This window comes from Saccostrea cucullata, unplaced genomic scaffold (genome assembly GCF_032062105.1).
Source record: "Saccostrea cucullata isolate Sc308-1 unplaced genomic scaffold, CSIRO_AGI_Scuc_v1 ctg448, whole genome shotgun sequence".
Taxonomy (NCBI): Eukaryota; Metazoa; Mollusca; class Bivalvia; order Ostreida; family Ostreidae; genus Saccostrea; species Saccostrea cuccullata.
Genome location: NW_026937346.1, coordinates 313,599 through 337,401, shown reverse-complemented (window position 1 = coordinate 337,401; position 23,803 = coordinate 313,599). Strand labels below are relative to the sequence as shown.

Genomic DNA, 23,803 nt, shown 5'->3' with positions numbered 1-23,803 from the left:
CAAAAAAATCTTTATATGATATAACATTTGTTAAAAGATATAAAACATTAGGGAATTTATATGGGAAGTAAAACCTACAGTTTCTCCAATACATGGAAGTCTGCATGTTGGGGGATGGGTATTAAAAGGAGGGTAAGAGGTGTTACATTTTGAATCTGTTTAGCCAGAAGCACCTTTCTCCATGCATCTGTAAATTTAATGGAGATTTTATATAAGGTGATTTGCGAGGCTGAAAATTATTCAGCCTCTGTAGTGTACAAATTAATCCACCTTTTTTGTAGCAAAATGGACAATGCCATGTTAAACAGTTCTCTATATTCTTTGTCTAAGCTAAACAAGTATGCTTATTGTTTCTTTCATAAAAGCTACTGTAGATACAAAATAAATAAATTTACTTGAATTTTGAAAAATGTGAATATTAATTATTATATACAGGCTAATTAAAAATATAACATTGTATACAAAAAAAGATCAAATCTGTGGAATGCATGATGGCAAAAATAATTGTAAAAAAAAAAGATTCCTTAAACTGCAAAATGTTTCCTCTACTCTTAATATATTCTACAAAGTAATTTGCAAGAAATAAAAGTAATTCTATGTACTTTCTTTACACGATTACACATACATTCAAAATCTTCCATAATTATGTTTAAAAGCAAATAAGTTATGTACACAAAAATAATGCAATTTTTTATTAAAGCTGAAATAAACATTGATCTTGATTAAATTGAGGTACTATTGGAGGTATCTACTGACTTTTTTTTTTGGTTGAAAAATAAAAACGTAACAGTCAAACCTACTGTGCATTTCTCACTATACAATACAATTTCATGATACATCTAAAACATATTCTACCAAGGATTTTTTCTCTCTGCCAAACTTTTGAAATAACCTTTCTTATTTCTTAATGCCATATTAAAAATGTTTATCAGGATTTGTTGAGTTTTCCTCATGTTTTCATAAATTTGTTGATTGAGACTTTATTGATTTTTTTTATTAAACTTTTTGAAGCTGGTTCATTTTAATTTACTAGACAATTTTCTAAAATTCCAGTAAAAATGAACTGAAACAAACTTTTCACATTCATATATCTTTTCACTTTAATCATGGTTACCATAGCTACTATACATATGCAATTTTTATGCAAATTTTCTATACAGAAGTAAAATACCACAGGTTTGACTGTTATAATGAAGGTTTTGATTTTTGAATTCTTTTGTTCATAAAAAAAAATAAGTTAAATTACCTGTAAACAAAATAAACAGTTCACTTGTCATTCTTCCATGACATTACATACATGTATATACTTTGTGTATAGCAACATTGTGAGCATGATGCACATAAATCTACAGAGTATTGACTCTTGCTTGAAGCTTGACCACAACATAGAGGAGAATGCAGCTTTCAAACACTCAGATGACCAGGACTTGGATTGTCATTACCAGAATGAGGCTGACTTCACATGTATACACAACAAAGCTTTCGATTCTCTTGTGTTACATCAGGTGGGTATAACTTGTCCAGATTAAAAAAAAAATTGAGTAAAGAGCATACAATCCATCATAAAATGGTGCACCTTTTACTTCGTTTAGGAGGTTTGACTGGAGGACTTTCATTGGCTTGGAATCTCCTGCAAGGAAAACAATTTTAAGTTATTATAACATCTAACTGAATATCCTAAATGCTGTTGAACTTAAAATTTCATTATCTAAATATCTGCATTATCAATAAATTTTTTCTCATCTGATTTTCCCAATTCCCAAACAAGAACTTAGCTGAAAGGAGGACACTTTAAACTAATGTTTCTTTGCCCTCTCCAAACTCAGGATTAAAAATTGATTTTGGTGAAAAAAATCTATTTCTGAGAAAATTTCAAAATCAATGCTGAATCTTCAATATCTAAATTAAAACAGTTTTGTTGAGCCTTTTGTTTCATTCAGAGGAGAGGATAACCATATTACATGTATCTTTTAAACAAGGCCTGAGCAACATGTATATACTGTATAAGCAGAATTTTTAGCGAGGATTTAATTTTGACATTATTATCGAGGGTCTTGAAATAGTTTCTTTAGTGAGCATTCTAAAATTGTTAAAATTACACCTTGCTGAAAATAAAACACCAATTTCTACAGACAAATCACTAAATTTGCCTCCTGTTAAAATTTCCACTTATATGATAGAGAGATATCATTGGCATACCTTATAATTCTAACCAGATCATAAAAAGCTTTGTCTACATTCATCCGCACTTTGGCACTGGCTTCAATATAACTAATCTTTAACTGAGCAGCAAACTCCTGGCCCTCTTCTCTCGTAACCTACGGAGAAAATGAAAACATTCTGTAAATGAACCTCTTTTGTGAAGCATTCCAATCTAATTAGATTTTTATGAAACTTTTACAATGATACAGTAAAACTTGGTTTGTACGAACATGGATATTGCAAATTCATTGATATAACAAAGTTATCTTGGATCCCCAGCTATATAAATTTAACAAATTCTTTATACGGATATAACGAATTACCGATATAGCGAAGTAATTTCATAGGTCCAAGTGACTTCCCTATAACTGAGTTTTACTGTATATATAGGGGTCTTACAAATGCATGTATTTAAAATTATCATAAAGATTGTATGATTGAGCTTTAATTGATATCGCAAACATCTAGTACATGTATATCTAGGATATATAATTAGGTCAAAGTAAGTTGAAAATGCTAACCACCTTTTCTAATGCATTTTAAATGAAATACCTTGAACCATCTGATTTCAAATTCTTTTTCTTAGTTCCAGGGAATTTGAGATTTCTAATGAGATTTAACTTTTTGCTTATTTCAGTACCTACAAAGAACCCCAGGTTTTTTTTTTTCATCATGGTGAATGCACCTAATAAATACAAATTTATGCAGCAACAGACAATATACAATTACGAACATCTATGTGGATGAAGGGGGAATTTTGTGAAAGAATTGAAGTAGAGAAATTTTATATTTCATGTGGAACTGCATAGGTTTCTCCATATCATGAAAACAACTAAATTTAAACCCTCATATAAATAAATGATTTCATAGAAAATACAGATAACCCAGTGGATATGCTTAATACATGTATGAATCTATGGGTCAGCCAGTGGGTGTATAAACTTGAAAATGTCAATATTATTTTTATGAACATATTGTACTGAAGTTCAGATTCTCATATCATTCTACTTTTAAAGAGATAACTCTGGTATGTTACAGGGGGGAAGTCCATTTAAAAGCCATTAAATTATGACTTCATAATTCATTGATTTATTAAAAAAAATATCTGTCATCACAATGGAAAAAAATAAGTATTTTAATTTGTTGTCCTATAGAATTAGGAAATGTTGAATAATTAATTTCAAATATGGGAATTTTGCCTATATCTATATTGCAAAAGCTATTAATGACAGTATTTTAAAATCAAGAATCACACAAATATCATAGGCACATCTTTGGTAAATGTACATGACATGGAACCCAATGATTTTTATCATCATCAACATTCCCCCTTGGAGAAATCATGTACAAGTATACTAAATATAGCTGCAGAACTGTATATTAGCCTTATGGTTTTATATATTTGTCTTTGACCTTCATGCTGCAGATCCCGTAATGCAAAAAAAGGGCAATTTATGGCGCAAGATTTTTTCCCCACTTTTGGGGAGAATTTCTCCACATTCCATTGGTTACTCAACTATCTTTCGCTCCCATATTATAGACACATTCATTATCCAATCTGTATTTTTTTTTATCCACCTCCCTACCCTTCGTAGTTGTCTCTGAAAATGATTATTGTGCTTGATTAGAATTGACTTTTAGATTGCTGAAAATTCACCTCAAGCGAGTTTGTCGCCTCTAGAGACAACTATAAAAGGTTAGGAGGTTGATAAAATTTGTTAAAAAATGTGTCTAAAATTAGGGAGTGAATGGTAGTTGATTGACCAATGCTGGAATGTGGTGAAATTCTCCCCAAAAGTGCGCAAAAATTCTTGTGCTATAAATTGCACCTTTTTTGCATTACGGGATCTGTAGCGTTATGGTCAAAGACAAATATATAAGACCATTAAACTACAGTTCTGCAGCTAAACTAAATATTGCTGCTGCTTTTAGTTTTAATCATATAAAATTTTAATTTTTGCAACTAACAGGAACCATTAGACAGCTGCATTTCTGCAGCTATCCAACAGAATTAAAGATAACTACTAACCACCCGTGAGTGTTCTAGATCCGCCTTGTTGGCTACCAGTATCATTGGAAATTCTTATCGGTCTATTACTCGTAAAATCTGTTTGTGGAATTTGTATGCTTCATTAAAACTGAAATAAAACAGAGAGATTATAAATTAATATCATAATTAAATTATTTTCTTTTTTTAAAAAAAGATAAGCAAGGACATTGAAACTGAAAACAAATTAAGTCAAAATTTTATTATGAAATCTTTTGATTTAGTGGCTGAGACAAATGACAACGAAAAAGTTGGTATTCCCATGTTTACCAAGTATAATTTATTATATAACCACAGTGATACTATTTTAAAAGATCCTTGACTTGAAAATTGTTTTCTACTTCACCTTTCCTTATTGTATAAAACTATCGGTGTTTGAGTAATCTATTATAAAACATGCAATAATTATTTAATTCAAAAAAATATTCAAGTATTGTACATCACTAAATTTTTGCGACACCTTATTTTTTTTGGGGGGGGGGGATTGACATTTATTCTTTATTAGTGAGGCAAAATTTTCACAATTTGAGGCAACTGCTCTATATATAACGTTGAGGAAAATTGATACAAATATACATGAAAATGATATTTTTGTGAGCACATTGTCTTGCCTAATCACGTGAAATTAAGGTCTCACAAATTAACAGTGTTCCCAACAATTATGACCATTGAAAGTCTATATCAATATAAGATGGTTTCACTATCATATGCCTTTTGAGACATATTCGTGTCTTGGCTTTCTAGAAAAAGTGTGAACAGGTGAAGAAAAAATTAAGCACATCTTCTCATGACAACATGCACTGGATAAAGTTTTCTACAACACCAACAATGCATGGTACATCTAACGTATGTGACAGTTGTGTAATTGTTGTGTCAGTGTTGCGCTGTCACATCTTCAGTTTTCAATCAAACTATAAGTACGAGGAACCATCTACTTCCCTAACCGTTGAGCCGTTAATCAAATTCTCTACTTTTTTTTCGATTGTGACAGCTTTTGATAATGGTTATATAAAATAATACACTTATTAAAATGTTTTTGCTATATCTCATTACAAAAAAATCAGATATATATAATGCATACTGCATTGCCTCATATGGGATGCAATGTCATGTCATTGTTCAATAATTCCAAAAAAATCATTTTCCATGATATCCCCCCTCCCATTTCCATCTTAGCACTAGGAGACCTTTGTTGTTATTCTCAAAAAGCTGAACAAATAAAAGCATCAAGCTTAATCTTTGTTATATGCTCAAATGACCTTGATGTAAGTGTATTTCATAACTTCATACAAAATCTAACTGTTCAAAGTCCAACAACATGTGATTTGCTTCTCAATCTACGTTCATTTTTTTTTTATCTCTTTGTAGGACACTTAACTTATCATACAATGCAGGCATGGTACCCCCTCTAATCCTTTAGAAACCATATCTCATGATCTTGCGGGGAGAGATATCTGTCCCTGTGTATCTAAAATGGCAAACTTGAGATACCGGGAGGATTGAGCTCAGAAAATGATAAACACTGCTCCTATATGAGTATATCGCCAATTCTCAGTTTATTATAATTACTGTAAAGCAACTTTTATTTGTGATGACTTTATTTCGCAATTTACCAGGGATAAACTAGTTCGCAACGATTAATTTTCGCGATCAAGCCTATTTTGGATTTGTTGTTATGAGGCACACAAACTTTAAAGATCGGTTCGCAGCAAGAAATATTTGCAATGACGGGGCTTTCGCAAACCTCACGAAAATTTCTCACACATGAATAAATTTTTTTTTTACAGCATTCAATCAGGAGACCTCAAATATTTGTTTGGTGTCAGAGTTTTTTAAAAATATCTGAACAATATAATATTAGCACTTTGTAACGCTTCTGTGAATTCAAAGTCTTATCAAATTTTATTCAATGGTTTAGGAGGAGTTGCTGGTAAGAGATGGGTATCCACCTAGCATTACGTAAGGAAGTATGTATTGATAAACATCCCCATCACTATATACTATAAACAGGATTATTTCTGTTGTGTGTTATTTTCACCATTTCACACTAGTAAGCAATTTTGCCCTTTGCAATTTGCTCAGTTACAATTCTGCTAAAGACTGTGTTCTTCAAATTTGTTCCATATTTACATGTATTTGCTCACCAGTGTGAGTTAGGGTGAAAATAAAATGGGTGAAAATTTCGTTCTATATACCCCACTTTTCAAGCAAGGAGTATAATGATAGAGGATGCATTTAAGTATTACAGTTTACGATAGCAGGTGTAATAGTAGAAGTTGTATCACCAGTTTTATTCCTATCAATAATTAGTTTGATAGCATTCATACAAAAGGAGCCAAGAGATGGTGAGTACACATTAAACAACTGAGCTTTCAAAAAAGTTTGATATAGAGGGTCACTTTTCAAAAAGTAGGGGACATGTTGTGGGAGATTTTAGTACATGTTATTGAATTTTTCTCCAATGAATTCAACTGAATTTTTTTTAGTTTTCTAAAGGATTGGATGTCAAGGGACTTTGAATTTCTTGTGAATTTCAGAAGCTTAGTAAATCTAGTAGTCCTTCAACTGAATGTTTAAAGAAAAATTTACACCCTGTGAAAAATGAGTATCAGTACTTCCAGTCTTACTGTTGTCTGCCTTTCATCATTTTAAAACTTAAATTAGACAAAAAATGCATAAGGAGAGGTACTTGAAATCTTAAATCTAACAACTAGTTATTAACATAGACAATAATATTACCAAGATACTTACAGCAGACTATATATAGACTTCTATGAAATTTTCAAGTCAAGCAAAAATTTTAGTTGACCAGTAGCACATTGAGAACTTGTTTTTAGGAGGCTTATCAGATAGATAGATGACAGACAATTATCAGTGCATTAGCACTCTGATATAACCTGACCCCATCAGTGACTGAATACACTTGTCAATAATCCTCCCTAGAGAGCCTTGTCCCATGAGGAGAAGTTTATAATTTACCTCTCACCCCACCCACCATCCAACCACATGTATGATAAAACCCATAACACTCATCCTCTCATTGTCTCAAGTTTTCCAGGTACATGTATTCCCCCTCCCCCATAATCCAGTCCCATGTATTGATAAAACCCACAACTCTGACCCTGTCATTGAGCAAGTAGATATATGTACTGATACTAACCAGTTGCCCCATTAATGAAGAAGTTTAACAATTAATCCCCACTTAGACACCCATGCATGATCAAAACTACAAATCTCTCCCTCTCATTGTATCAAGTTGACAAAATAATCTGATACAAACCTTGCCCCATTTAATGAAAAAGTTTACAAGTTAGCCCTGCACCCCACCCCTAATCCAGCCCCATGTATGATAAAACCCACAACTCTTGACCCAATCATTGAGCATGTAGACAAATGTACTCGCGATGTACAAACCTGGCTCTATCTGTCACTGAGTATACTAGTAAAAACCCCTCCCCAGATATAGACAAAATGTACTCATACAAACCTGGCTCTATCAGTGACTGAGTATACTAGTAAAAACCCCTCCCCAGATATAGACAAAATGTACTCATACAAACCTGGCTCTATCAGTGACTGAGTATACTAGTAAAAACCCCTCCCCAGATATAGACAAAATGTACTCATACAAACCTGGCTCTATCAGTGACTGAGTATACTAGTAAAAACCCCTCCCCAGATATAGACAAAATGTACTCATACAAACCTGGCTCTATCAGTGACTGAGTATACTAGTAAAAACCCCTCCCCAGATATAGACAAAATGTACTCATACAAACCTGGCTCTATCAGTGACTGAGTATACTAGTAAAAACCCCTCCCCAGATATAGACAAAATGTACTCATACAAACCTGGCTCTATCTGTCACTGAGTATACTAGTAAAAACCCCTCCCCAGATATAGACAAAATGTACTCATACAAACCTGGCTCTATCAGTGACTGAGTATACTAGTAAAAACCCCTCCCCAGGTATAGACAAAATGTACTCATACAAACCTGGCTCTATCAGTGACTGAGTATACTAGTAAAAACCCCTCCCCAGATATAGACAAAATGTACTCATACAAACCTGGCTCTATCAGTGACTGAGTATACTAGTAAAAACCCCTCCCCAGATATAGACAAAATGTACTCATACAAACCTGGCTCTATCTGTCACTGAGTATACTAGTAAAAACCCCTCCCCAGATATAGACAAAATGTACTCATACAAACCTGGCTCTATCTGTCACTGAGTATACTAGTAAAAACCCCTCCCCAGATATAGACAAAATGTACTCATACAAACCTGGCTCTATCTGTCACTGAGTATACTAGTAAAAACCCCTCCCCAGATATAGACAAAATGTACTCATACAAACCTGGCTCTATCAGTGACTGAGTATACTAGTAAAAACCCCTCCCCATATATAGACAAAATGTACTCATACAAACCTGGCTCTATCAGTCACTGAGTATACTAGTAAAAACCCCTCCCCAGGTATAGACAAAATGTACTCATACAAACCTGGCTCTATCTGTCACTGAGTATACTAGTAAAAACCCCTCCCCATATATAGACAAAATGTACTCATACAAACCTGGCTCTATCTGTCACTGAGTATACTAGTAAAAACCCCTCCCCAGATATAGACAAAATGTACTCATACAAACCTGGCTCTATCTGTCACTGAGTATACTAGTAAAAACCCCTCCCCTGACCTCATATACTGCTCTCTCATGGCACAGAACTCCTCTTGTCCTGCTGTATCTAAAACTAAAAATAAAATTTCATATAATAAAAATAAAAATTTTCATGAAATGCTGTATTTCTGTGTTAAAATACTGTTTCAATATAAATGTGTATAATTGAGTAGGAAAATGCTAAATGCATTTTCAATTTAATGCATTGTCGACGACTTTGTGCTCTTTAGCTATAAATAACTATATTTATAACCTGTTAGGGTTGCCCATAAGAGCCGGGCTGTGTGGAATTTCTCCACCTATGTAACCCCCCCCCCCCCCCAGTTATTCTGGTATTGCACTTCAGTCCTCGATTTAGAAGAAGAACCCTTCTACTTTTAAAATGTCTCCTACTATTTCAATTCTTAAGGACAAGCCTGCCTGTTAGTCTTTTTTGCATTTAAAAAAATATGACTATTAAGTAAAGGAAAAAAACACAGCAGGAGAATTTTAATAATTCACAATCAGAAGGTATTGAAAATTCACTTTGATATTATTACAAGTTATCATAGGATTAGATATGCATTTAAAACTTAAAAGTTGCACAGGAGAAATTTTAACATGTTTATAGTACTTGTCTTTTCACCTAGAGTATAAAGATATTTTGCATGTTTTTAATTCCTCTTTATATTAATAAGCAAATATTTGTACATGTCATATCCTGATAAATTGCATGCATATTTGTTAAATTCCTTTAACTTTTGTTTGATTTTTTTTTCAAAGAATTTTATATCAATATGTGCACACTGAATTAAGACATGGGAAATTAATCTTTTTTAAATACTAGCTCATATTTTATCAATTAAAGGTAAGGGGATTAATTAACAAAGAAATAATTTTAACACCTGCACCTTCAATAAGGTATTTTTTTTCTTAATTTTAAATTTAAAAATAGAAAATAAAAAAAACTCCTTATATTAAAAAAAGAAGCACTTGTTCATAAGCAAAAATTATAAATAGGAAAAAAAAAACTCAGGTTACTTGAACAATAAACATCCACAAAATTTTACGAATTAAAGCAGTATTTTATGATTTATGATTATTACCTCCTTTTCAAAATTTGTTTACCGTAAGTTTGTGTACACAATGCATTTGCTCAATATTTGACTCCCATTAACACAAGAGACAAGGAAGCAAGTTGATCGACTGTCTTAAAACTGTTGCATTATATTTAAAAAAAATCAAACTTAAAGTTTTATTCAGGACACTTAGCCAGAGACAACAATCATAAAAATGTGTCATAACAGGAAAAGCTCAATGTACAAGGTGATGTACAAGTGTGTATGCCGGTATGTCCCAAGTAAATAGCATTCTCTTATCGGCATCATAGTTGCACTAAGTCACAAGCGAAGTACAGCCAGATTATGGGATTTTTCTCTCTGAATTTAGTACTTTTATATTATCTTTGGAATTATATTATAGGACCATTGAGTGATGAAATTTAATCAGAGCCTTGTGAGTAACAGTTAAAGACTATGGGAAAAGATGCTAGCCTAAGTCCCAAATGTTGCTAATCCAGGTCCAAATTGAGCAACAGTTGCTAAGCTTGACAACAATGTTGGTACCCTGGCTGGCTCCAAAAGTTGCAAGCAGAGCCTTGGGATCCAAAGGTTGCAAGCTCAGATCCCAAAAGTTGCTAGCCCAGATCCCAAAAGTTGCAAGTCCAGATTCTAAAAGTTGCTAGCCCAGGCCCCAAAAGTTGCAAGTCCAGGCCCCATAAGTTGCAATACGAGTCTCAAAAGTTGCAAGTCCAGGCCCCATAAGTTGCAAACAGGGTCTCAAATCTGCGAGCCCTGGCCCCAAAAGATGCTGGCCTGCCACCCAAACCTGCTAACTCAGGCCCATGCACAATTAATCTAAACTGTATGTAAATGTTTGATCATGGAATCCAGTCTGAATACTGTATTGGATTTCACATCACTTGCAAAATGCCTAGGAAACAAGTATTCTAACTAGATGCTGTCATGAGACAGTAATACCCGCACTAATGTGTTTGCCTCTAAATACACACCCGTACATATTGAGCTTTCCATGGAAAAGTCAAAATAATTCTATAATTTACACAGTACATGTATTTGTCACATAAAGTATAACATTCTCAGACCCTGTGACTTATGACTCAGTATTTTATATATATCATAGGCATCGGAAGGAAATTGAAAGGGGGGGCTAAACCAACAAAAAAGGTACCTGGTAAACCCCAATTTTCAATACATAGAAAACATATGAAAATGTCTATCTTTGCAAAAAAAAAAGGGGGGGGTTTAAAGCCCCCCTAGCCCCCCCCCCCCCCCCCCCCCCCCCCCCTGGCTCGGACGCCCATGTGCTTGAAAAAACAGAATCTAATTAATGGTGTGAATTAGATTTTAAAAAATGTTTTGATCATAATTGGAACCTTCTTTAATTAAATAATGCCCCCCCTCCCAAAAACACCACACACATACACACCCTCGATCTCACGAAACGTACATTTTTTTTTTAATAGGCTTAAAACATAGTTTGTTATGAATTAATTTATTAAAATTTGTTCTTAAACTTTACAGTCATGTTTACATGTAAACACCTTTTGGAAAATTTCTACATCACATTGGGTTGCGTCACCCGTAACATATTTTTAGATTAAGCTTCACTCGGCACACCTCGGCTGATTCGTACTGAACGGAATCATCCAAGGTTTACATAGCATGCACATGGTGCAGATGTGTATGGAAAATATTCATTTTGTGTTATAATTGGATTATATTTCATGAAGTTGACAAGACTTGTGACAGTCGGTAAGTACAAGTTTAAGTATAGATTGGGGTAAAATAAACCGAAAGGTTAGGGTTAAGTTCAAAGATCATTGCATGGCACAGTAGTCAAATTTCACATTGTGAAGTTATCTCCCGTTGTCCATCTGACATTCAGTTACTCACTTACTGGTGCAGATCCAGATTTTTTTCAGGAGGGGGAGGGGGGGTTCACACCTCAAGTCATAAAAATGCTAGCCCAGAATTTCCTCACAAGCAAGGAAAAAAAAATGAAAACAAAATAAAATCAATGATAATGGTGTCATAGGGTCATGTTTTATAAGGGGGATAATGTCCAAAGTCATTTTTTTTTGCTTCAGTATATAGTCTTATTTGAATAACAAAGCAAATTCCAGGGGACGGGGGTCCACTCTCCCTAGCCACTCCCTGCCCGTGAAATTACAATTGATCTTGTGACACCAAAATAGATTTTTTACCCATTTGACTATATACAAATTTTGCTTCTTGTATTAATTAATAATGTCTGTCTGTTTGTCTGAAGAAATTTGATCAGTAATTTGGCTTAAATTTTGATCAGTAGGTGCTAGAGCTTTCATGCTTAACATGTGTATTCAATGTGAACTTTTAACAGGTATAAATATGTTTGACCTTGACCTTTTGAGTTTGACCCACTTAAAAAAAACTTTAACCTTGGCAATTAACTTTTGAACAGGAAGTACCAGGGATTTCTTAGGCCAAATTTTTTTTATTAGTTGTTTTACGGATCCGCCGACCCCATTTTTCTAAGTTTTGGAAAAAAAATAAAAAATTCCATTCAATCCTTTTTTTATAATCGCCGATCGAACTTTACTTCAAACATATTAAAAAAATCCGGAAATGACCGTACATTGTTTGAATTTTACTAAGTTGTGATCAGAACCATGTAAACGCTTCTACTATCGACCCTTTTAAAAAATCTCTGCAAGCGTTTTATAGTCAGAGATGAAATAAGTGTGACAGCCATCCATGTGTGAAACATTTTAGGCTTTTCAAAACAGAATATAAATGTTTTAAGAACAGTAGTAAATGTATAAATGTATGACGGTTTTTATGAGCTGATCAGGCTGGTGATTATTCTATATATGATGTTATCTGATCAGCGAATGGAGTGTGGTGGTTGAGAAAATTACAGCCAAAACCAACGAATCTGATGTCGTCACTTGCACTCCATCCGACACCCATAACTTTTCTTTGAGGGTTTGGCGAAGTTTTGAACAGTTATATCTAATGGTTAGTTAACAGTTCATATATTATTTAAGACATTTTTAAAAGCACATGTTTGACTGTATTTTAAAAATTTGCAAGACGTGTTGTCGTCAGAGAAACAAAAGATGTGAAAGAAATGTTTCTTAAAGTTTTAAATTTTAGATTTGGAAAAGGAACTGACTCATCGGGATGTTCTTAGACAAAAAAATGTTTGTATGAGAGTCATAGGAATGTGAAACCCAATGGGGATGACTTATCATTCTAGTAAGTTTATTTGTGTCCAATGATTGTGCACTGAATTTTAGTTTTATATCGTTTAATACTGTTTAAGAAAAGGTATTATCTGAATTTGATTAAACTTTTATTATTTTACAGGGGGTTGTGTAAAATTTGCTGAAGTGTGTCTTTCTGTGGCAATGTGGAAATGTGGACGTAGCAGTGACAGGACACCCGTATCCAGTCATAGACATACACAGAAAAGTTTAGCATTGTTCACTAATATGACTCTCTCTGCTCGAATCGTTCTCTGTTAGTGAGGAATGCCAAGAAAGACATTTCTGTGCAATGTTCTGAGGTTGATTTCCCCAACTGCTTTATATGCTGTATATTAAAAGTTTTGAACATTGAACACTTCTTCTTCTTTTTTTTTTTTTTTTTTTTGTAGCCACCCAATGGACATTTTCCCCAAAAAATCCGTAAAACAACTAATAAAAAAAAATGGCCTTATTTCACATGTGTATTCCTTGTGACAAGACTTTGATACCAACAATTTTAACCCTTTGACCTTGACCTTTGAGTTTGCCATACATTTGAGAAACTTCAACCTTCACCATAAGCTGCCATACATGGGCATCAGTGTTTAACAAACACATCTTGTCTTCATTATTTTTAAGTGGCGTTGTCTCCATATGAGGGAAAAATTCCAGAGAGAGATGTTTTCACAATAAACAAACAAATTACTAAAAATAACATAAAACATGAGCATGTTGGTTGTATCTCTTGTTCTCCCTTGAATCAGAACTGATGATATAAATACAGTTAATTCTCGATAAACCGCCACCTTCTGTAATTTAGAAATCATGGCGGTATAACGAATTTGGCGATGAATTGAATTTTCCATCTTTTAGGAAATAAGACATAGAGTTATCGTTCTTAGAAATACCATTTAGCGTTTCTATTCTTATTATCACATGTACATGTATATATAAACATATTTCTATATTTGAAAATACTTCAAGTAATTTTTTTAATGTACAATTTTGCTAAAACAAAATATTCAGTTATGAAATTAAGACAAGTACATGTGTATGCATGTAAATCTGCACGTTTGATATTGAAAAAAAAAATGCTGGGTCGATCGTCGTGATATATTGCCTATAGTACGCAAAATAAGTTCTTGAATAAATTCGTTGTTTATGAAATCATTGTTAATGAAACGTTCAGAATTTCTGACTTATAATTATTTTTTAAGCAAACTTTGCATTGTTTTTAAAAGCAGAGATCATCAAAATATTTATCGTGATCGGCGTACTTTACAACGACCGCTTTCGTGGCGAAGTGTTACTTTATAAATGATTTTATTAAACAGAAAACAAAATTATTTTAACAGTTCATGTTAAAATCATTGTTTATTTAATTTACTTAATTGCACCTTGACTGGCTTTGCATGCATTACAACAGGGATAGCGTCAACCAATTAGCCGCGTTTCACTGACCACATGCACCTGTGGCGGTATTATCGAGATAATTGACACTTAAAAATGGACGTTTGTTGTGAAAACAGGGTGGCGGATGGCGGTATGCGAATTTGGCGTTATAAAGAGAATTTTATATAGCAGGAAAAACGTTCTTGGGAAATCATGGCGGTATCGCGAAAATGGCGATGAATCGAATGGCGATAATTCGAGAATTGACTGTATTTTAAAACAATAATTATAAGATTTGAAAAGGTTGTGCATCTTAAAATTGACGAAGTTCTGCGATTGATTTAGCCATAAAAGTTTACTACCTTTATTTTGCTACTTAAAACACCTTGATTAATTATTTTCAATCATACTGTTCTCTGAAATGTTCAGTTTTTTTCAATAATGGATACATATGTCATACATTTTCAGCTTCTCCAAAAATTGCATGAAAAAAAAAACAAAACTTTTCAAATACTGTAACCATGATAATCCTTTAAAATAATTGTGAATCCTACATTTTTAGCTCATTTGAGCTTTTCTGGTTTCCTTATCACATTACGTCTGTCATCCATCTGCTTGTCTGGAAAGTTTTTACATTTTTAACTTCTCTACAACCACTGGGCCAATTTTAACCGATTCACATAGAAATATGTACATCTGTATGTCAGTCTGTCAATTTAACCTTGGTCATCACGGTCATATCTATTAAATGTGAAGAGACAAGGCATTTGTATTAAACATACCATGTATTAGTATTTACCTGTGACAATGGCATGATTTTTTTTACCCATGACCTTGAAGTTTGACCTACTTGCAAAAAAATTACATTGCTTTAAATTTATCATTTTGGTAGAATTCATATTATACATGCATGTATATTATTACCTATGATAAGACCTTTCTAAATAAATCATGACTCGGTGACCTTGACTGAAGCTTAACCTACTTTTCATAAATGTTGCATTTGCTTATAACTTTTGATTGAGAAGAGATATGACTTTCACATTTGACATGTACATTACTCATAAGAATTGAAGATTTTTCCCAGGATGCTATGATTTTTTTACCCTATGATGTAGATGTTTTACCTAATGTTCAAAATATTTAACTCTCCTAAAAGATGATGAGGCTACTGATTTGACCCCCCGGGGCAAAATGAAAATACCGAAACCTTACTACACATCTACATGACACCACCAACCATCTCCCAAAAGATGATTAGGCTGCTGAGTAAAATGTAGAAGGAGTTAAAGGAAGAAGGGGCTTTTAGCATAAAAAACGTAATTTTTCGACACTCATTTGATCCCCTGGGGCAAAATCAAAATTCCGAAACCTTACTGCACATCCACATGACACCACCAACCATCTCCCAAAAGATGATTAGGCTGCTGAGTAAAATGTAGAAGGAGTTCAGTGAAGAAGGGGCTTTTAGCTTAAAAAACGTCATTTTCCGATCCCCATTTGACCCCCCGGGGCAAAATCAAAATTCCGAAACCTTACTGCACATCTACATGACACCACCAACCATCTCCCAAAAGATGATTAGGCTGCTGAGTAAAATGTAGAAGAAGTTCAGGGAAGAAGGGGCTTTTAGCATAAAAAACGTCATTTTTCATTTTTCGAACCCCATTTGACCCCCCCGGACAAAATCAAAATTCCGAAACCTTACTGCACATCTACATGACACCACCAACCATCTCTCAAAAAGATGATTAGGCTGCTGAGTAAAATGTAGAAGAAGTTCAGGGAAGAAGGGGCTTTTTGTATAAAAAACGTCATTTTTCGACCCCTTTTTGATAACCCGGGGCAAAATCAAAATTCCGAAACCTTACTGCACATCTACATGACACCACCAATCATCTCTCAAAAGATGATTAGGCTGCTGAGTAAAATTTAGAAGCAGTTCAGGGAAGACGGGGCTTTTTGCATAAAAAACGCCATTTTTCGACCCCCATTTGATCCCCTGGGGCAAAATCAAAATTCCGAAACCTTACTGCACATCTACATGACACCCCCAACCATCTCCCAAAAGATGATTAAGCTACTGTGAAAAATGTAGGAGGAGTTCAGGGAAGAAAAGTGTGACACGGACGGACGGACATGAGTAACAACAATATACCCGAACTTTCTTTAGAAAGTGCGGGTATAACCAGGGACATTAAATACTGGTAATTTAACACTACCAAAAATTAATAAGTATCCATATATTATAAACCTTGATAAACCATCTTCAATCTAACACTTATTAGTAGTAGTACCATTATGGCTATGAGATAAGACAAATATTTATTCAAATAATGCAGAAGTGTATGTCCACATTTTACCTTGTTCAGGAGAAAAAATATCTATATAACTTTTGCCTGTACAAAAAAAAAAAAAAAATGTTGATTTGTGGTGTTGTAGGCAATGTATCTGTGTATATGGCGAGAGTACTTAGTGGCCACTTCAATCTTAACCTTGCTTTGTGTCATTTACGAAAATCACTTAGGAAACCACTTGTGTACACCGACTGACTTGTTATAATTCCATGTTTTATAGAACATGTAGATCTACAGCTGTGCCAAGAAAGAGGTGTGGTTTTACTTGTCTGCTTGACTGATTTTTTATATACTCAGTCACACGAAGATTCTGCATAAGATTAAGAATATGCAAATGTACACATGCACTGATTTAATGTATGAACTGTGAAACAATATTCTACAGAAAGGTAGCATTGTGAAATTTACAAAAGAAAAGCTATGTCTTTCATCTTTACTGAACTCAATAACTGTGCAGTATTAATTAGGACAGTGTTGGTACTTCAAGTTAAACAAGTTTAAAATTTTCTTGAAGAGGCCGGTTGCTGATCCCCCCCCCCCCCCCAAAGTCTCTGCATATTATTAGCTTAAAAAAAATGTAACAGTTATAAAGTACATGTAGTAACAGCAGAATTTTACTCTAGGGAATTTTAAGCTACTTACTATCTAGTCTTGCCACTACCTCATCAATAACACATTGTTTTGTATAGGAATCTTCTATTGTTGGGTCATAATCTGTTACAAAATATGACTGAAAAAAAAAAAGAAAAGAAGTGATTAGCATACAACTAGTCCATGTTTCTGGAATTACGAACTACGATGTTTAAATGGAGCAAGGTTGAAAAAAGAATATGATTAATATTTTTCTTCCTCAAATTGATATCATATGTTATTTCAATACATATATTCAGTTGTTAAATTTTTGATTTACTGGGAAAAGAAGTTATTGTCACTCTGATGATCATATGCAAGTTAAACATCGAACCAGGATTGGGAGAATTGTATCAAATGAACCATGTTTTCTGTATGCAACTGGAATATGTTTTAAGGCTGATTAAGTTCTTGTGAAATCATCCAAACACATAGACTAATGTATGTGATCTATTATGCTGTTCATCTTGCACTTACCTAAATTTAGATATTTACATACTATATCTGTTGGACATCTTGTGCATGAGAGAACACTCTAATTTACTTGTGATTTCCATTCATTCCATTTTTCTCTTTTATATTAATAAACTTAAAAGGGCCCCAGTAAGCATGGTAAGAGTTACAATAGTGTTAACTTACAAATTGTAAACTGTTCCCCAAAGTATTCAAAGTATAACTAAGTCAATTTAACACTAAAAATAAATCATCAAAATTGACTGACATTTAACAATTTAATTTTATTGAAATTACAATTGAAAATACTAGATATTCTGTTGAAATTTTTTTAAAAAATAAATTTATGACAATGATTTCTTGTATGATTAATTTTAGAATTCATAGTTTTTTTTATAATTTAGCAAACAGTAATAGATAGTTTTCGATTGACCAAGAGTTACTTCCCGTTGGCCGCCATACTGGAGGTCCAAATGATCATATTTATTCTTTGTTCAACCAATTTAAAATTTTTATATTTGCTATTTTGAATTAGAAATCATTATTTTTCTGAAGTATATAATTTTTTGGAAGCCTCCTTTATTTAAAAAAAAATATTTGATAAAGATTTTCCACCAAATATTTCTGCTATATTTTCTTAAACCTGGTAAGACAAAGAGGGAAAATCACTGAGTCGACCTCCAATATGGCGGCCAACGGGAGGTAACTTTCGCTAAATTCAGGCCTATCGAAAACCATCTTCAAGGTATCACACCGGTAATTGTTTTCACTATATAATTCTATATAGAATAAAAAATCGTTAAAAATCAGGTATTTGTTTACATGAAAAAATATTTAGCAGGAGGTGTTAAACGTTACCTGTCACATTAGATGACACCAAAAAACAGGGTACCCACACGGCATTTTCGGACTTTTTCCATCTGCAAACACGGCTACCCTCAAATCCACGTGTTTTCACTGTGTTTATAAACACCTCGAGTGCACTACAGGAAGTAGCCTCCTATGCCATGAAAAAAATAGTTCCTGTCAAAAACCTTTATTTATTCACAAAGTACATAAAATTTACTAGGCACAGGTACCAAAGTTGTAAAAATGGCATGAAAGAAAATAGAAAAACGTCTCAAAAGGAAAGAAAATCAATTTTATATATATGGACCTACATTTGACTAAGTTCATTTTGATTGGTCAATTACCGGTGTGATACCTTGAAGGACCTTTGAAGGTGTTCGATTTTTTCCATTTTTGCACCCGAGATTCATTAAATAATTGTCCCCAACATTCTTAAGTCTGGTGATCTAAATCCCCTTATTTCTGAAGATATGAAGCATTTATCTCCCTTACTCCAGAGCAGTCGAGAATAACACACAGAGCACTTTAGAAGCAGTTTTTTGTGCATCTTTTGAACCAGAATTTCATTATTAAAAGAATAAGCTTGGCAACCAATTTTTTATCTGTGGAGAGCATATGCTTTGTTCTTCACGACAAACAGAAAAGAGTTTACAAGTCTAAGATCATTATGTAATTATTACATAACAAAGTTACATTTTCCCCTTCAAAGAATGAACAAAAATACAGAAATTGTTAAATACTGGGTTGATAATGAAAACTGTATCTGGTCAATTTATGTTCCAAATAAAGCCTAGGTATTTGTCTACAAGCTGCTGTGCAGAAGTTTATCTAAATGCTGTGTTGTAACTCAGGGCAGTCAAAATCATATCAGCATCTAGGGAGGTTCTTCACAGCTCCCACACTCCATTAAACTGGCTTTGATGATAAGAAACTGGAGACAACAATTCAGATGTAATTTATTGTTGTGATTTATGTAACTGGCTTTCTCTTAAGACACAAATTAGCCATGAAATTTCAATTTAACATGCATAATTATTCTCTTTTCATGGATTTACTCAGGAATTCCAAAGGTGTTTAATGAATTTCCATGATTTATGCAAGATTATATCTTTTTGTTTCAACAAATTTACATAAAAAATAAACATTTAAATTTTAAAATAAAAATATTAAACATTTTTATGAGTTTGAATACTTTTCTATTTGACAAAATGCATCACAGAGAGACCAGATTCAGGACATCCTCCATGATTCTTTGAGGTGGGTGGGTGTACAAAAACTGCTGATAAAATTTATAGGAAGTGGTCTGAGAAGGAAGGTGCACCTTATTAGCTGAATTATAGTTATTCTGATATTATAATTATGTAAATATGCCAAATTTCTTCATCAGTTAAATTTGGAATTTATTAATATTTCAGTACAATGATATACTTAATAGATCATGCTCATATAAGCCTCAATGAGTGAGACTTAATTCAAAAGTGACAGTCAACACCTACATATAAATGAAAAAATAACAAAAAACAGTCTCCGGCAAACTGAAAAAACATGAATGTCAGCTGCGAAAGCATGAATAAAGTCCTGAGAACCACAAGAGGCATGCCATAATGCTTAGTGACATTCTGAACTACATGTATGATGCATGGTTAGAACTCAGCATAAGTGTTATCATGCAGACCCGGGCAGTATTTCAGGATTTTTTGGTCATAACCATCCTTACTGTGAAAAATTCTTAATGAATTTTACTTATGTAGCTTATGTATTAGGTTTATTAGACAGATCTGACTCATTTCATTATTTCTATTCTTCCAATGCAGTAATATATGTATTACTGGAGGTGTGAATAAATTAAAGTAAATCATGTGTCTGTAGAAATTATCATTCTGTGAGAACATATTTTACTTGTTTACATTTTATCGCAGTTGTCGCTTGTGCTGAAAATTCATTCGCAAACCTAGAATTAGTCTATTTTTGAAAAATCAGCTTTAACACCCTTTACCGCAAAGTCTGTAGACACAGTAATTGACTGCGGTCAGCTGGTGCAAATAATGTTTAATCATATAAAATGATAAAACAATATTCTCTGACTTTTTTCCACATTTTAGATGCATAATGCTACCTTTTTAGTCATATTTTAAAGTTTTGAGTGTAAAAAATAACCTATTGTTAATTTTTACACAGAAATCTGTGAAAAAAAATGTAATTCTAATTCTAATTTTAAAATTGTGTGTTTTCAAACAAAAAGTTCATAAAATCACATATTTTGTTGAAATATGCCTTTTAAAAATGAAAAATGCCTTTAATAAGGATTAAAACGATTTTTCATAATCACCTTCAAGGTATCACACCGGTAATTGTTTTCACTATATAATTCTATATAGAATAAAAAATCGTTAAAAATCAGGTATTTGTTTACATGAAAAAATATTTAGCAGGAGGTGTTAAACGTTACCTGTCACATTAGATGACACCAAAAAACAGGGTACCCACACGGCATTTTCGGACTTTTTCCATCTGCAAACACGGCTACCCTCAAATCCACGTGTTTTCACTGTGTTTATAAACACCTCGAGTGCACTACAGGAAGTAGCCTCCTATGCCATGAAAAAAATAGTTCCTGTCAAAAACCTTTATTTATTCACAAAGTACATAAAATTTACTAGGCACAGGTACCAAAGTTGTAAAAATGGCATGAAAGAAAATAGAAAAACGTCTCAAAAGGAAAGAAAATCAATTTTATATATATGGACCTACATTTGACTAAGTTCATTTTGATTGGTCAATTACCGGTGTGATACCTTATACATGTGTGAATGCAATTAATTTTTATTAGGGTAAATGTGTGAACTGATTTTACAAGAATGTTAAAAAGATACAAATAAACATACATACATGTAAAAGAAAAGATAAATTTCTCTGTATTAGCAGTGAAGGTTCACCCAAAAAATTAATGAAATTTACTTTCAAGTTTGGATTTTGAGACTGATGACATAAATTTGTAGGTTAAAACACGCATTTCCACCAAAATATACTTAAATTTAACTTTAATCAATATTGACAATAAATAAAATTAGGGAAAATATACATATAGAACCTAGTGAATCACTCTGAATCACCACCCATTTAATGAGGGGCTCCTCAATTAGCCATTGTGACAATAATTAGTCACTTTGCCAATCACATACCTGTATAAACTGAATTGTTAGAGCACTTTTCCCTACCCCACCACCTCCAACAACGACAAGCTTGTAGCTTTGACTGTAATTATTCGAATCCCTAGACATATTTACTTTGTATGTTTACATGTCAAAATGCAAAATGGCGGAAGTGATTCATTCGGAAGATCTCTCATTTTTTATTGTTTACAAAAACATTCCGAAAAAAGTGGCAATTTTGTTTTCGAATTTTTTCTTGTAAAAAAATGAAATTTTTTGCTGCATTCACTACCCTCTTTTGACTTTTGAAGAACAAATTAAGAATTGGAAAAACCATAACAGGCTTTACCATTAAATGCGAAACTACCTAGATTTAGAAACACTTAAAAATCATTCATGGTTGTTTTCGTTCACAAGTTTAATCTGAAATGAATAAATCTTTTATTTCCAATCTGTTCTCTTCTGTTCATTTCCTTTTTCGTTCTGAGACAAAAATACAAAGCCATAGAGATTTAACATACTTTTCCGGTTTTGTCCGGAAGTTAATTATATGGTCTAGCCGGAAGTCAATTTTCATTGGCTGATAATTTGGAGGTAAAATTTCATATATTTCAAAAGTGGGACTCATCGGGAGGGAACAGTGAGTAGTTGAATGGTCTTTTTTATCGTCATATTTATATCATAAGCGATTCTTTCATGCCAATTGAAACAATTAACCATATATGTTTTGTAATAATTAGATCCTGTACCTCTACTAGTCACAAGCATAAACTATGCTGCTACATCACATGTCATTGATGAATTCATTTTGATTCATGAATGTCAGTTGATGTTTATAGTCAGCGAAATGTCTTTTGTGCAGATTATTAATGAAGATGATGAAAAAATGAATCAGGCGGTATCAGTAAATAAAACATTTCAATTTTGTACATGTTGTATACATATAGATCATCAGCCGTTACGTAGCTATTAAAAGCTATGTAGGTATTTAAACCTACCCAAAGTAGCTATTTTTACCTACTTTTTGTTTTACTTGCTTTTTCGGCCAAACTCAGGAACTGTGCAGTAGCACCAATTCTTGATACAGTCACACTGATGATGAATATGAGATTATCAGGTCCAGTCCAAAGACTATTTCTACCTACGTAGGTATTAATAGCTACGTAGGTATTTAAAGCTACCCAAAGTAGCTATTTTTACCTACTTTCTGCTTTACTTGCATTTTGTAGCCAAATGCAGGAACGGCGCAACATGGTGAGTACACAATTTCTTGATACAGTCACACTGATGATGAATATGACAAAAATTTGGCCAAAAAATGAAAACTTCGTATATTATCAATTTTGCATAGAAACTAATGTAAAGTTGCCGATTCAGGAAGTAATCATTTTTTGGCAAATTTTTTGTCGTATTCATCATAAGTGTGACCATATCAAAAAATATGGTATTTACCATGTTGCGCCGTTTTGTCTTTTGGTCGCAAAATGCAGAAATTATATAAAGTAGGTAAAAATAGCTACTTCTGGTAGCTTTAAATACCTAGGTAGCTATTAATAGCTACGTAGGTAGAAATAGTCTTTGGACTGGACCTGATTATGACAAAATTTTGGCCAAAAAATGATAACTTCGTATATTATCATCGTTTTGCATAGAAACTAATGTAAAATTGCCGATTCAGGAAGTAATCATTTTTTGGTTAAAATTTTGTCATATGCATCATGAGTGTGACTGTATCAAAAAAATATGGT

At 33.1% G+C, this 23,803-nt stretch overlaps 1 protein-coding gene across 1 annotated transcript; it reads right to left on the bottom strand.

Annotated features, from left to right (window-relative positions):
• Positions 1-1,154: 1,154 nt before the first annotated feature.
• On the bottom strand, positions 1,155-22,233 carry LOC134247971 (ras-related protein R-Ras2-like). The gene is given in 6 exon segments (XM_062730367.1): positions 1,155-1,630; positions 2,200-2,318; positions 4,232-4,340; positions 8,905-9,007; positions 17,614-17,701; positions 22,086-22,233. Coding segments are annotated over 6 exon segments (588 nt in total). The 5' UTR covers positions 22,185-22,233; the 3' UTR covers positions 1,155-1,560.
• Positions 22,234-23,803: the final 1,570 nt, after the last annotated feature.